At 40.6% G+C, this 13,113-nt stretch overlaps 1 protein-coding gene across 1 annotated transcript in view; it reads right to left on the bottom strand.

Moving 5' to 3' along the window:
- LOC145398445 (trans-1,2-dihydrobenzene-1,2-diol dehydrogenase-like) overlaps positions 1 to 13,113 on the bottom strand; it is a 39,152-nt gene that overhangs the window by 18,999 nt on the left and 7,040 nt on the right. Inside the window, exons 2-5 of the mRNA XM_080271328.1 lie at positions 12,178 to 12,341; positions 8,571 to 8,698; positions 5,787 to 5,910; positions 1,292 to 1,417 (exon numbers count right to left, since the gene is read on the bottom strand). Coding sequence (XP_080127454.1) covers positions 1,292 to 1,417; positions 5,787 to 5,910; positions 8,571 to 8,698; positions 12,178 to 12,341 — 542 coding nt within the window. The remainder of the gene's footprint in view (positions 1 to 1,291; positions 1,418 to 5,786; positions 5,911 to 8,570; positions 8,699 to 12,177; positions 12,342 to 13,113) is intronic.

The following is a 13,113-nucleotide window of genomic DNA, read 5'->3' as shown; positions in this document are numbered from 1 at the left end:
TGCACAATATCTGTATCAGTCTATATCCACTCCAAAACCGGACTTTCTAATTGGAGAGAGAGAGAGAGAGAGAGAGAGAGAGTGGCAGCCAGAATATACCTTTCTCCATGTTGGGTAAGTGCAGGTGGGGAAGGCCATTGCGTTATTCACCCACTATCCTGGAACACAAGGCATCACCCAGGTTACTACTGTTATCTCCTCAAGGTGTTATTTTAGTTACTCAATTTACCCAACAACCTGCAAAGCGCGGATAAACATTTGAGTTTAATAGGGCACTCTGCCTGCACCATGAATCGAACTCTTGCGCTACCAGGCTGGCAGTCTTGCAGTAAGCAACGGTAACCACTCAACCGCCGTAATTACTACTGTAATTACCACTTACTGCATAACTTCACACGCCCCACCCTTAATATGCCATCCACTTTAAAGACCTAAAACGGACCTCTCTCCATCTTAAATGCTGAACTGTCACAGGAGGGTCTTTAATATGGTACTGATAACGAAAATGTGTTCTGGAAACTACCTAAAAGTACACTATTGTTACGAGTATATTCTGCACCAGAACTAGGGAATAAACAGCAATAAAAAAACGAATATCGCCAGTCACAGTTACTCTGCTCCACATATGATCATCTAGCAGTATTTCTATTTCCTATGTTGCTTCCAGAACTATGGTTTTATAATCTTCCTTACAGTTTTCCAAGTTGATTTCCTTCATTTATTTGGTTTTCATTCTACATTTTAATTCGCTCTGGTTGTTTGTTTAATATATTCCTTTGTCCACTTTTGAATTACCTCTGTTCATCTCCGCATCATTAATTTTTCATACATGCTCTCCCCAATTTGTTTTCGGCATTGTTTTCCCTGCACATGGTTGTCTGCACTCGCCCCTTCTATTCTTTCTCTTTTTTCCTTTTTTTTTTTCCTTACTCTCCCAGCTCCTTCCCTTCATTTCTTTTCTCCGTTCACTTATTTCTTTCTAGCGCACACGGTTCACATCCTCTCCTCCCTTCTTTCTCTTCTTTTTTTCATTCCTACATTCCCATGCACCCGTTCCCTCATTTCATTTCTTCTCTCCTTTTCCTCCTCTTTTCCCTTCGTACACTGCTAGCCGTCTCATTTCCCATATTTTTCCCCTTCTCATCTCCTTTCTCTTGCATCCCCTCCTTTTATCTCTCCCTCCCCTCCTCTTCATTTCTTCCTTCCTACTGCCCTCTTCTTTTTTCTTTTCTTTCTCCTCATCCCAATCCTACCTCCTTCCCTCCTCCTCCTCCTCCTATGGCAGTCTCACCTTGATCGTGCCTTTACTGCCGACCACAAAAGCCTCTGAGGGAAGGTCGGATCTGATGGAGGCGGCAAGAGTGGCGATTCTGCCCCCGGAATACAGCAAGGTGGCTCCAAGTGACTCGTCCACGCCCTGCAACACCAAGACCGTCATTTCTCGTTCACATCCTGCAACACTAACACATTCAGTGCTCCTCCACACCCAGCAACACCAGCACATTATTACTCGTTCACACCCTGCAACACTAATACAGTCATTACTAGGTCACACCTTACAACACCAACACATTTATCAATATCACTAGATGACTCTAGTAAATTCGCCCACGTTCAAAAACACTAACAAACTCATTACTCGTTCACACTCTATATCACCAATACATTTATTAATACAGGAAGGTGGCTCTCGTTGGCCTGTCAGCACCCTGCAACAACAATACATTCATTATCATACTCGTGGCAGGGTGGCTCCAGCTGTCTCGTCCACACGCTGCATCAGTAACTATTCGTCCAACCCTGGAAACACCAACGGTTTTATTAATACAACACGGTGGCTCCAACTAACTCGTCCACACCCTAAAACACCAACACTTCGACAAGACTATTTATTTTGCATAACAGTTTCGCTAAATGATCCAACAGTAAACACATGGCAAAACATTAGCATCGCCTTGCCATTATAGTCACAGTTAGCTCTCATGGTTTATAGTCAGCTGGTCACAGACATGCCCAGAACAACCATTTGCTTAAACTCCTTCAGTCCGATGACGTACTTTTCATTCAATGCCCTATTTTATTTGGCGGGTCAAATGAGGTCGAGCACACTGGTACTTATAATTATATACGGTGCAGAATAACAAGTTCAGGAGTATACGAACTACATTGAATTAAAGAGCTGGGACATACAATGACAATGTGGGAAAGGGTCACGGAATAGAAGGCTGAGTGAGGAAGGACGTATTGGGTAGGTGTAGTTTAAGTTTATGCTTGGCAACGGAACAAAATTTTAATTTTTGCACTGAGATAAATGATGGAGAAATGTAGGGTATGGTAGAAAGAGATCCATGTAGTGTTATGGTAGTAGATTTGGAAAAGGCATATGATAGAGTTTCAAGTCAGGAGGTATGGAGGTGCTTGAGAAAGAGAAGGTCCCGGAGAAATAGGTAAGGCTAATGCAGGATAAGCATGGGGGAGCTCGGACAAAGATATGATGTGGGGTGTAGCCCAAACTGAGGAATTCGAAGGCAAGGTGGGAGTACATCTGGGGTCGAATTCCAGTCCTCGCATATCAAATGTCATTAATGTGGTGATAGAGCATGTGAGACGAATGGTACCACGGAATATGCTGCTTGCTGACAATGTGGTACTGCTTGCTGAGAGAAGAGCAGAGATGGAAGACATGCTGGAGGGGTAGAAAAAAGCTTGGAAAGCAGATGATTTATGATTAGTAGCGTAAAGACGGAGCTTCTCCAACGTACTGTAGAGAGGTAAGGGGATGAAGTAAACAAACAGGATGAAACTGTAAATAGTGTGGAGAGATATCTAGGATCGGAGGCAGAGGAAGCAGATTTAGATGGGTGCGGAAATGTCACAAAATACAGGCAAGATTAATGAAGTGGGGAGTATCTGAGGTCCTGTGTGACAAAAGAATGAATATATATAAAGTTAATGAGTTAAGAGTACAAAGTGATGGGGAGACAATGATGGTGTATAATGCTGAAACATGGCCAACGCAGGACTGGGAAATGAGGATGAGTGTAGCGCTGATGATGATGCTGAGAATGATCGCTGGGATCACCAGGGAAGGTAGAATTATCAGTGACCTTGTAAGAGGAAACATGGAGGTAATAGGGGTGTCAAAGAAAGTTCAGGAGAGGTTACAGTGGTTTGGCTTTATTATGCTAAGATGCAGCATATTTTGAGCGGGAAGCGATGGAGATGGTGCTGCCATGAAGAAGAAAGAGGGAAAGATTATAAATGAGATGAGGAGAACGCAATGAGGGAGACATGACGGGAAGGAACCTAACGGCAAACATGCTGATGGAAAGAGCGGAATGGAATAGGCACAGCGACCCCCAGGTGAAGCGGGATAAATTGCAACTGAAGATGACTAATATACAGTAGATCCTTCCAATGTTCCGCAAAACTGTCTCGGGTTAAAACGGTTACACCTACAAATATATCATCGCAGTGAAGGAGTTTATTATGCTATCGTTATCACAAGAGTTCTGTTTTGAGAGTAAACGTTTTTCTTTATAATTACTGTAGGTGGAGGCATTGAGCGAGGACACACTGCAATTATTATTCACAGTATGGTTTCCGCATTATGCTCTTTGCCTGGACACAATGATACCAAGGTTACTAGTAAATGAACTGGGCATCCATACAAGAACTGGGTTAAATTTGAATTGAATCCTATGTGGTTTCCAGATTGACGGAACCAGACACAAATCATTAACCATTCGCTCCGATGCCGTATTGTATGTTTATCTTGCTTTCAACAGATTGTTTTATGCAATTCAGGGAGTTTCTCGAAGTGGATAGAATTGATGTAGCTTTAAAAGGGAGTAGTATGTTACCGAATTTAAAAAAAGAAAAAGAAAAAAGTCGCAATATAGTCTACTAGTTAAAAAAGCGTCGAATCAGACGAACTATAAAATGAGATACAATATGAAGAGACAGCCGTAGCCTAAACAAGGGACTTAAATCACGAAGGGGAAGGCATGTCGCAAGATCTTACGTCTAATTTCTGATGCACGTGACAAAGAAAGAACGTGTCTGGTCGGACAGTGTTATAGGTAACGGTACTGTACAATGGAAGATGTAGGTTGATCATAATCTGACTGAAGCAATGAAGCTACTTCAGCCGGATTCTCCGTAAAACACGACTAAGCCACTCGAAAATATTAGTTTCATACGTGACAGGCTGGAAAAAGGACGAGGAGAGGCGCAGTAAATTCCTCCACCACCTCCATTCCCGCACTACTTGTCACCAACCCTACAACCTGCCTAATGAAGCTCTTAATTTGAAGGTGTTCCTCAAGCAGTGTTTAATATAGCCGAGATCTGATTTTCTTCTCTTGGTCATCTCTCTTATTACTGACGTAAAAATACTGATATATTTAATTAAGCACACACACACACACACACACACATGTAATTCACCGGGTCGGTTAGGACCACTTGATGGTCGTGATCGTCAGCTTTACCCTCCCGGAAGGGAGCTGAGAGCTCATATAGTCCAATCTAAAGGCAAGGCTGTGACCTTCACACACGCACAAACCCGTCCCCTTGCTCCAGAGGGACAGTAACCACCCACTTCGTCAGTGAAACTTTTCGCAACCTGAGCGAGGCGCGAACTCGCGTCTACCAGACGGCAAGCGAGAACGTTACCACTGAGCCAGCGAGCGGTGTAAGAAATGTAATGTGGAGGTGTGTGTGTGTGTGTGTGTGTGTGTGTGGAGGCTCAAGGAAGGCTTCAAAAGGCAATTTAAAAACACGAGACACAAGGAGTCTCACAGTACAACAATAACGGCTGTTTGGAGTGAAGATGGCGGGTTCAGGGGTTGGATGCAGGCCTGGCTGACGTATCTCGAAAATCATCACTCACTATAGTCTATTTTATTGACCTGTGCACCTGAGATTATGCGGCAAGTAGAGTGTGTTTGATATGTGGCTGCTAACTGGCCGCCGATGATGTCACTGAAGTTAATGGTGGCATGTATTGCTGTGCAACATGCGGACGTACGTGTACACCGTGGGTGGATATTATAGCGCAACATGCGGACGTACGTGTACACAGTGCGTGGCTGTAGTGCAACATGCGGACCTGGATGTACACCGTGGGTGAATAAATTTATTTCAAACGTCACTTATCGTTTTATGAAACTTTATAATCAACTTTAATCTTCTTTGATTACAGTAAACTTTTAAATCTTTACCTCTTCAGCTTCGGAAATTATTCCATATTTAATCTGGCAGCTTGTATTGAAGGCAGTTTAAAAATGTAAATATAAGTGTGTTAAAATAAAAGAGGTGTAATCAGCAGCCGCGATTCAAACACACCCTACTCGGCCCATGCATCTCAGCTGCATAGGTCAATCAGATAGACTATAATTCAATGACAAAGGCAGTTCTGGGCAGAGCCTCAAGGGCTGACTGGCAACAACTCCTGGCGTTTCACTAATGACCGTCCTGGATTAGAGGCTTACCCTCCTCTAGTGATTAAAGATACAGGGTCATATGCAGAGAGAAACGGGAGGTTTCGTATCACCTCTTGTTTAGCGATTTATTTTGCATACTGGCCATTAACATTCACTTGTATTTTCTATGTATTATTAAAATCTCGACTTACAATGCATCTATAACATACAAGAGGATATTCAAGTGGAATGTACAAAATGAATCGCTGAGTTAGTGTTACGTAATCTCCAAAGGCATTTAGATGTGACCCTTAAGCATAACATGGTAAGCGACCAATTACCCCAGTGACTCTTACTGACCCCTGGAGTCATTTGACCTCCTGCTATGATCTTCAGTGGCTTTTCTGCTCCCATGATGAAGGAGGCAAATTGAATGGGGTAGAATCCTATGTCCAAGGTAGCTCCTCCACCCATTTCTTTCTCTCTGAAAGGAAAGATAAATCTCTTCTGTACATTTACACTTCAACACAAACGAGATGGAATGAAAAATCAGAAAACTGCACGACTGTATGCGACTTGGAGTGATATAGAAGAGTCTGCAGTAGACGTGTTGTGATGAAGATGTTTAGCAACAATGAGACTGCTCTGGAAGAACACTGGGATGGGGTGATTTACTGGTGTTGTTTTACCTTATCTTGGCCCAGATTTTCATCCTTTTGTTGCTTGTTGCATGTAGCTCAGTTGCAGGATAAGGTATTGCTAACAATTTATATCCTTTCTGTAGAACTTCGTGACATACATTATGCTATTGTGTTCATTTACTGTTACAGCTCAGCATCCAAGATGGAGAGGTGTTAATTTTTGGCCAATATAGAGGGAAAAGAATATAGATAATGCTTGAATATTTGTTTCCTTGTGGTGAGCTACTTCGACATGTACTGATGTGGGGAAGGTGGCGTGGCAACGTACAGAAATCTCCACTTGTTTCATGTTTCACACTAAAGGAAACGAAATTTATTTATGCTGATAATTAGAAAATGAATTATCTTCTGCACTTGCTACCCATAACCTCTTGAATTTGAGGGCGTTTAAATATGTTTATGAGTAACTCCACAGTTCTGCACTTAACTTAGGAAACATCTCTCATATTAAATGGGTAAATACATGCTACATGTAACCCCAAAAGCTCGAAAATTCTCTCTGAAACTGAATAAAATCCTTTGAATATAACCAAAAAAAAAAAAAAAAAAGAAACATAAGTCATAAGAGCTGTACAGGCAACATTCATGACTGTTATAGGCGTCAGCTCCCTCTTGTCTTGTTTTGTGAAGCTGTGCTCAGAGAGTTTGAGCATAAGCTAAGTTATTCTATAAATTATAGTGAATGGTAAACAGCTTTCCAGTAATCTACATCAGGAATGAATTTTCCTGTGACTGCCATGAAGTTATTCTTCTGTACAATCGTTTTTTTTTTTTTTTTTTTTTTTCTGTGCGTTTTCTCCCTTGTTCAGTTTTCTATTATTCTTATTACTGTCGTTATTATTATTATTGTTGTAATAATAATAATAATAATAATAATAACCATTATTATTATTATTATTATTATTATTATTATCATTATTATTATTGTTGTGACTACTCTCCCTCTTCTGTCTTTCTTTCATTCTTTCCTCTTCCTTCTGTCTATGGATGACTACACTGAGTGACACGCCAAATGGTTTCCTGTACACTAGGCAACCATTTACTACGCTGGGTGGTAACCATATAACCAAGTTATGGCGCCTGCTTGTTTAGTGGGTAATTAAGGTGTTCCAATCGGATTGAGCCTGTTCAGGTTTATATTCAAGGGATGGTTGGGGTTTATTGCTCACGTAATGCCACTCAGGGATGAGTGAGGCTGGTCACTCTCATCTTAAATGTCGGGACCAACTTGCCTAGCCCCGAGTTCCTACACTCCTCTATGTGGAGACGTAGGATTGGATGATGGATGGATGGATTATTATTATTATTATTATTATTATTATTATTATTATTATTATTATTATCATCGCAACATCTTTTTCCCACACAATGAAGGGGTGTGGAAGGGATCATAAGGTAGAAAAAATAATATAATGGAAGAAGAGCTAACAGCATACACTTTAAATGGGCCATACTCCCATTCTATTACCATTCAAGTCTTCTGAGTCAGACATAAATATCTACATTCATGCGCTTCACATGACCCACCAGACAGAATCAGTCCGACGACTCCCACCTCACCGTGCAAATGTAATGGTGGTACACTCTTGTTATGCACTCCTCCATACAAATTCTCTGAATCAGTCGGATCCGCTGACATTTCCAGAACTTCATCAACTTGCATACCTCTCTTGATCGCAAAATCATTTACCAAATCTAGCTACCGTCATGATCTACCAAGCTTCTTCCACCTTCAGACTCGTCTAGGCAAACCATTTTCGTTATTCTGTTTTCAGCTAAACTCTCCATCATCCTTATATCTTCTAAGCACAATCTGATGTCCCCAGAATTTCCTACGCCACATATTTCATGAATCGCATTATCCTTTATCTTCATCACAAACCACACTGCACGCACATTGCTTGGTGACCCCATTTCTACTTCTCACTTTCAAGCCACAGCAGTCTCACAGCCACGTGTTCAGCAGTCTTATGTTCAACATTCATTGCGCACATTAAAGGTCCATTATAACAGATCGATGGAAAGTAAGGTCATTAAGTCTATTGTGGCAATGCTGCTTGGTGATAATTCGGATTTATTGCAAAAAGCAGTGGGCGAGAAATTTGCTGGACACTGTCCTTGAGGAGCTTCACTGATGAAATGGCGATTTATTTGACTCTCGTCACTTTACAATTATCCAATGGACTACAAAGCAGCCTTAGACATTGGGCCGTATTCTTGTGAGCTTAGAAGGCTTTCTCGCACTGGTTCCTTGCCGACGTATTTTGAATATGGTGCTTCATTTGTACCCTTTTGCACTATATATCATCATTATTATGCGCTGTCAAACAGAATAGGAGAGAATACTAATATGACACTGCACAATTTAACCAGACTAGAAAGCGGGCCACGGACAACAGCAAACTGATTACGTTGTACGGATAACAATGGTTGCTGTACTCACACGACTTTAGGGATGTGCATGAGATCCCTGCCGAAATTAGCTAGGACATGCCGCACGTCTCCAATCTCCCCAGCCTTGATCCTGCGGTGCACCTCTTTATAAGCGGGGAAAAAACGTGGCCAAGCACCCTGCAGAGAGAAACAGTCTTAGTCTAAGTGGATCTGGAGATTTCATTATCATTCCTCTTTGGCGATGCATTTTGTAAGATACTGTACTGGTAGAAACTATGTCGGTACTGGAACAAAATACTTGACAAACGAGAATGTTAAGGTGTAATATACTAAATCATTAAGTATTTTCTACTGTGCTGCTCAGTGAAGTAAAGCAATATGGTACCACGTGCTGGAGAGGGACAGCTTCACATGGTAGCACTATTATGACTGGGATGTTCCACCAAAAGGTAATACAAACTTCCCTCAACTCTCTATGCCCGAAAAGAAGAATGGTGGACAGCAGAAAGAGGGCAGTTTCTGCCAGGTTCACGTCCAGATAAGCCTGAGGCCACAACAATATGGTATAGTAATGAATTACTAGACATACCGAAAGATATGTATGGAAATACCTCGTATTTCGTGGAGTTTATGGGTAATTATTCTTTTTGTTACTTTGCATCTCAAATTGCTGAGGGTACGGTACTTGGTGAACAGGTCGAAATATGCAGTAATTTACGCAGTCCGCGTCCGGACCTGAATAATTCAAATCATTTTAGCCTTCCTTTTCAACGTTTAGCCCTGACACAAAAATCCTTGAATAATTTTCAGCCGCGCACCCTGCCTAATGAATAGTAAACACGAGAAAATAATTACTGAAAAATAAAAATAAAGTGCTTGATGTCAGTACTTTAAGTATGATTAATTTCCATGCATATGTTAGCACACTGATACCACATTAATTGCTGATTCCAAGACAAAATTTCTGTCTCCCTTGTCCCTGTTCATTCAGTAGCATAACTGGGGACCGTTTTGTAAATTCGATTACCGCAACCAAGAGTGAGCTGCGATTCGGTAACCAGTGAAGTTGACAGGCATTAATAACAGGCTCTCTTTCTCTTCTGTGAGTGAGTGGAAATTAATGCGAGTATAAATCAATACTAATGTGTCATCGTGCTTATGTTTAAGATTTTGGTAGAATGACGTCCTTTTATTGTATTTTTTATACCTGTTAGACGATTTTTTTGAGCTTCAAGGAAGGCCTTCCATCGTTATGAGCTTGAGCAAGGTAAATATTGAAACAATGGCCACAAGACTTCAAGAATTATTATACAACAAACAAAAATAACCAAATGAGACTACATAAAATTATATATAATAAACATACACACACACACACACACACACATACAAACACACGCTCGCGCGCGCCAAGCTCTGAATATATATATATATATATACACACATACAAACACACTGTATATATATACAGTATATCATCATCATCATCAGTTTGAGTAACCACTGCAAGACCGGCCTATCCCGACCGAAGTCGTGACGATAGACTACAGCCAATGTATCTCCACCAAGTGGCTTAGGCTGTCTGGTAGAGATTGTATGTAGGGTGAGAAGTGCTTGTAAGTGTAATTGTAGTGTTGCAGTGGCTTTGGATGTGTGTGTAGTCTGTAAACCAAGTGTAATCGGCCCGCGCAAGCCGACTGGGAGCAAGCATACTTTAGAGTAAGCGACACTGGTTTAACCACAGCACCCCTTGTGTCCGCCAATGCAGTAAGTGGCTGGGTAAACACTCCCAAAGTTTATTACCCTGGCAGGGCGCGAACCCTGGTTCACCCGTGTACGAAACACACACTGTACCACTGTACCACAGAGGCTCCATATATATATATATATATATATATATATATATATATATATATATATATATATATATGAACAACAACGATTTTTCTGGCACCTTGGTTCTAGAGCCATGTCGGATGAATCGATCTGTTGAACTAGCCGAGGTCACAAATGTTATAATAATGCAACAGTGACTAACGGAGGTCACGAATAATAATTCAACACTACACATCTGGCCCACAGTGTTTCAGCGTAATCGGACTAATATTCTAAATTAAATTGTCTATGGGACAACTGAATCTGGTTCATTATCATGATGCCCGACAAGTCCACTCTCCAACGCTATCGTAACCATCCCATCATCACTCGATCAAGCTCAGTACTCCCACCATCTATCAAAGTTTTCTGTTGCTCATTTGCTTCGCCGAATCACTGTCTGCATTGAACTTTTTTTTTTTTTTTTGCTTCTTCATTTTCCCTACATTGACGAATCATTACCCCATGTTTCACACAATTTTCCACACGGAATGGACTTTTTTTTTTTTTTTTTACAATTCTACCTTATCCTGCTTTTTGTTTTTGCTTTTAGTATAAAGAGAATGTCTTACTATGTTGAATCCCCTCAGGCACCTGTTAATACACCATTCCGACCAGACAGGTGTGTGAAAATATACGTAAAGATCCGCGCGGCTATAGTCCCGGCGCGCGACTCTGAGGTTATTATCGTGCCCTGGCAACTTACCAGTCAGAAGTGCGTCTGATTTCGTGTCTTAATATGAAACGCATGTGATTCGTGTATAATATGTTCGTGTATAATAATATTCGTATATAATATATTTGTGCATTATAATATGATTCGTGTATAATATGATACGAAATCGGACGCACTTTTGAATGGTAGGTTGCCAGGATACGATAATGACAAACTCAGAGTCGTGCGCCACGACTACAGTATAGTGCGGTAGGTCACTGGGTAGCTACATGTCGGTTACTATGGTATCGGCGTGCCTTGTAGCAACTGGCTTACACACGGAAACAACCCTAAAACGTAATAACGCTTTATGCACATCACACTCACTTATAAAATGTCTCATTAGATGTCAGCGATGGACATAAGCTTTTTGTTTGATTGTGGTAGTTATTCAGAATAAACTGAATTGAAAATATAGTATTTAAGGGTAAACTTACATAAAAGAACGAAAATTTTTATGAAAAAGTGTTATTTCACAAGAACAAAAACTGATGATTAGGAATGGCTAATTGTGAGAATTTCGTATTCACACCCAAAAAAATAATGCTGCCTTGCAAAGTTATCTGGGAGAAATATGAGAGAAGGCTCGCCTGGTTTACAATCGAGAGTAGCAGAATCTGGATAAACATTGTTGATCCAGTTCGTCCAGTCATCTTCGGAAATTAGGCAAAAAAGTGAATGTAAATTGTGAACCTTGAACCAGTAAACATTGATTCCCATGTAATGCTTTATTTGGTTTCTGAGTGATTTCGGTTCCTTCTTATAAGAAACAGGTAAAGTTAAATATAAGTAAAATATGCTAAGAATCAGACATAATACAGGGATCACCACCAAGACATGGAGTGTAACCATTCCATGTGAGCACACACTATGCTCAACGTCATCTTCGGCCTTCCGGTAAACTATTATGGTGGACGCGAGAATTACAAGTGACCTCTCAATTTTTTTCCGAATTAAAGGAGGTGCCAGACAATTTGATGCCGGGAAATTTGTGTTGTGCCTATACACACACACACACACACACACACACACACACACACACACACAGATTCTGATAGCTACTGACCTCCATCAAGAAGCGCTTCTGCTCCTTAGCCACTTGTAACAGCTGCTTGGTCTGTTTTACATTCATACAGAGAGGTTTCTCACAAAGGACATGCTTGCCCGCCTCCAGCATCATGGTGGCCAGTGGCAGGTGTTGTGGGTGAATGGCGCCTATGTACACCACATCTGTACCCACCAAAGTAATTAGATAAGTATGACTTTATTCGCGTTTCTAATAATCTATTTCTACTTTACAGGATTTTAGCTAAATTCATATTGTACTCCTTAAAGTGTTAAAACTATCCAACTGATTGCATTTTGTTAAGCTTCTCTTTGGAAACTGTATTTTTACATCACCCTATACCCATTTTTTTATTTTTTAATCGAGGCGAAGATGCACTTGACAGATTGGTGATGATTGGCTGAATGCAACATTACTTCATAATCTCTTTACTCATTAGCATTGTTAATTGACAACATACATCTGAGGGGGTAAAATGGGTTAGTGAATGTTATTCGGACATATTGCATTCAGCCAATCATCGCCAACCTGTCAAGTGCATCTTCGCCTCAATTAAAAAAAAAAAAAAAAAAAAAAACTGAGTAGAGTACACTGGCATTCTAAATTTATATGTAATTTCCCTTGTTCTCCCATCATCCCCTATGACATTATCATCTCTGTCAATCTTATCTGTACCCTGTGTTTACTTATACAACAATATCATGTCCTCTCTTTCTCTTCTCTCTTGCAGTGTAGGTAGCTTTAGTCTTTGTAATCTTTCTTCATACTGTAATTCCCTCATGTTTGGTATCATCTTAATAGCCATTCTTTTCATCTAATCTAGTTTATTGTTATGGTTTTGTAAGTGGGGAGGCCACAGTACTTTTATGTATTCAAATGTAGATCTTACCATATCGTTACTATTTTACTCAGACATGTCTTTACTCATATATTTGT

This window comes from Coenobita brevimanus, chromosome 5, assembly GCF_032717465.1.
Source record: "Coenobita brevimanus isolate Jiangsu-jjx chromosome 5, ASM3271746v2, whole genome shotgun sequence".
Classification (NCBI taxonomy): Eukaryota; Metazoa; Arthropoda; class Malacostraca; order Decapoda; family Coenobitidae; genus Coenobita; species Coenobita brevimanus.
This window is presented reverse-complemented; position numbering and strand designations above follow the sequence as displayed.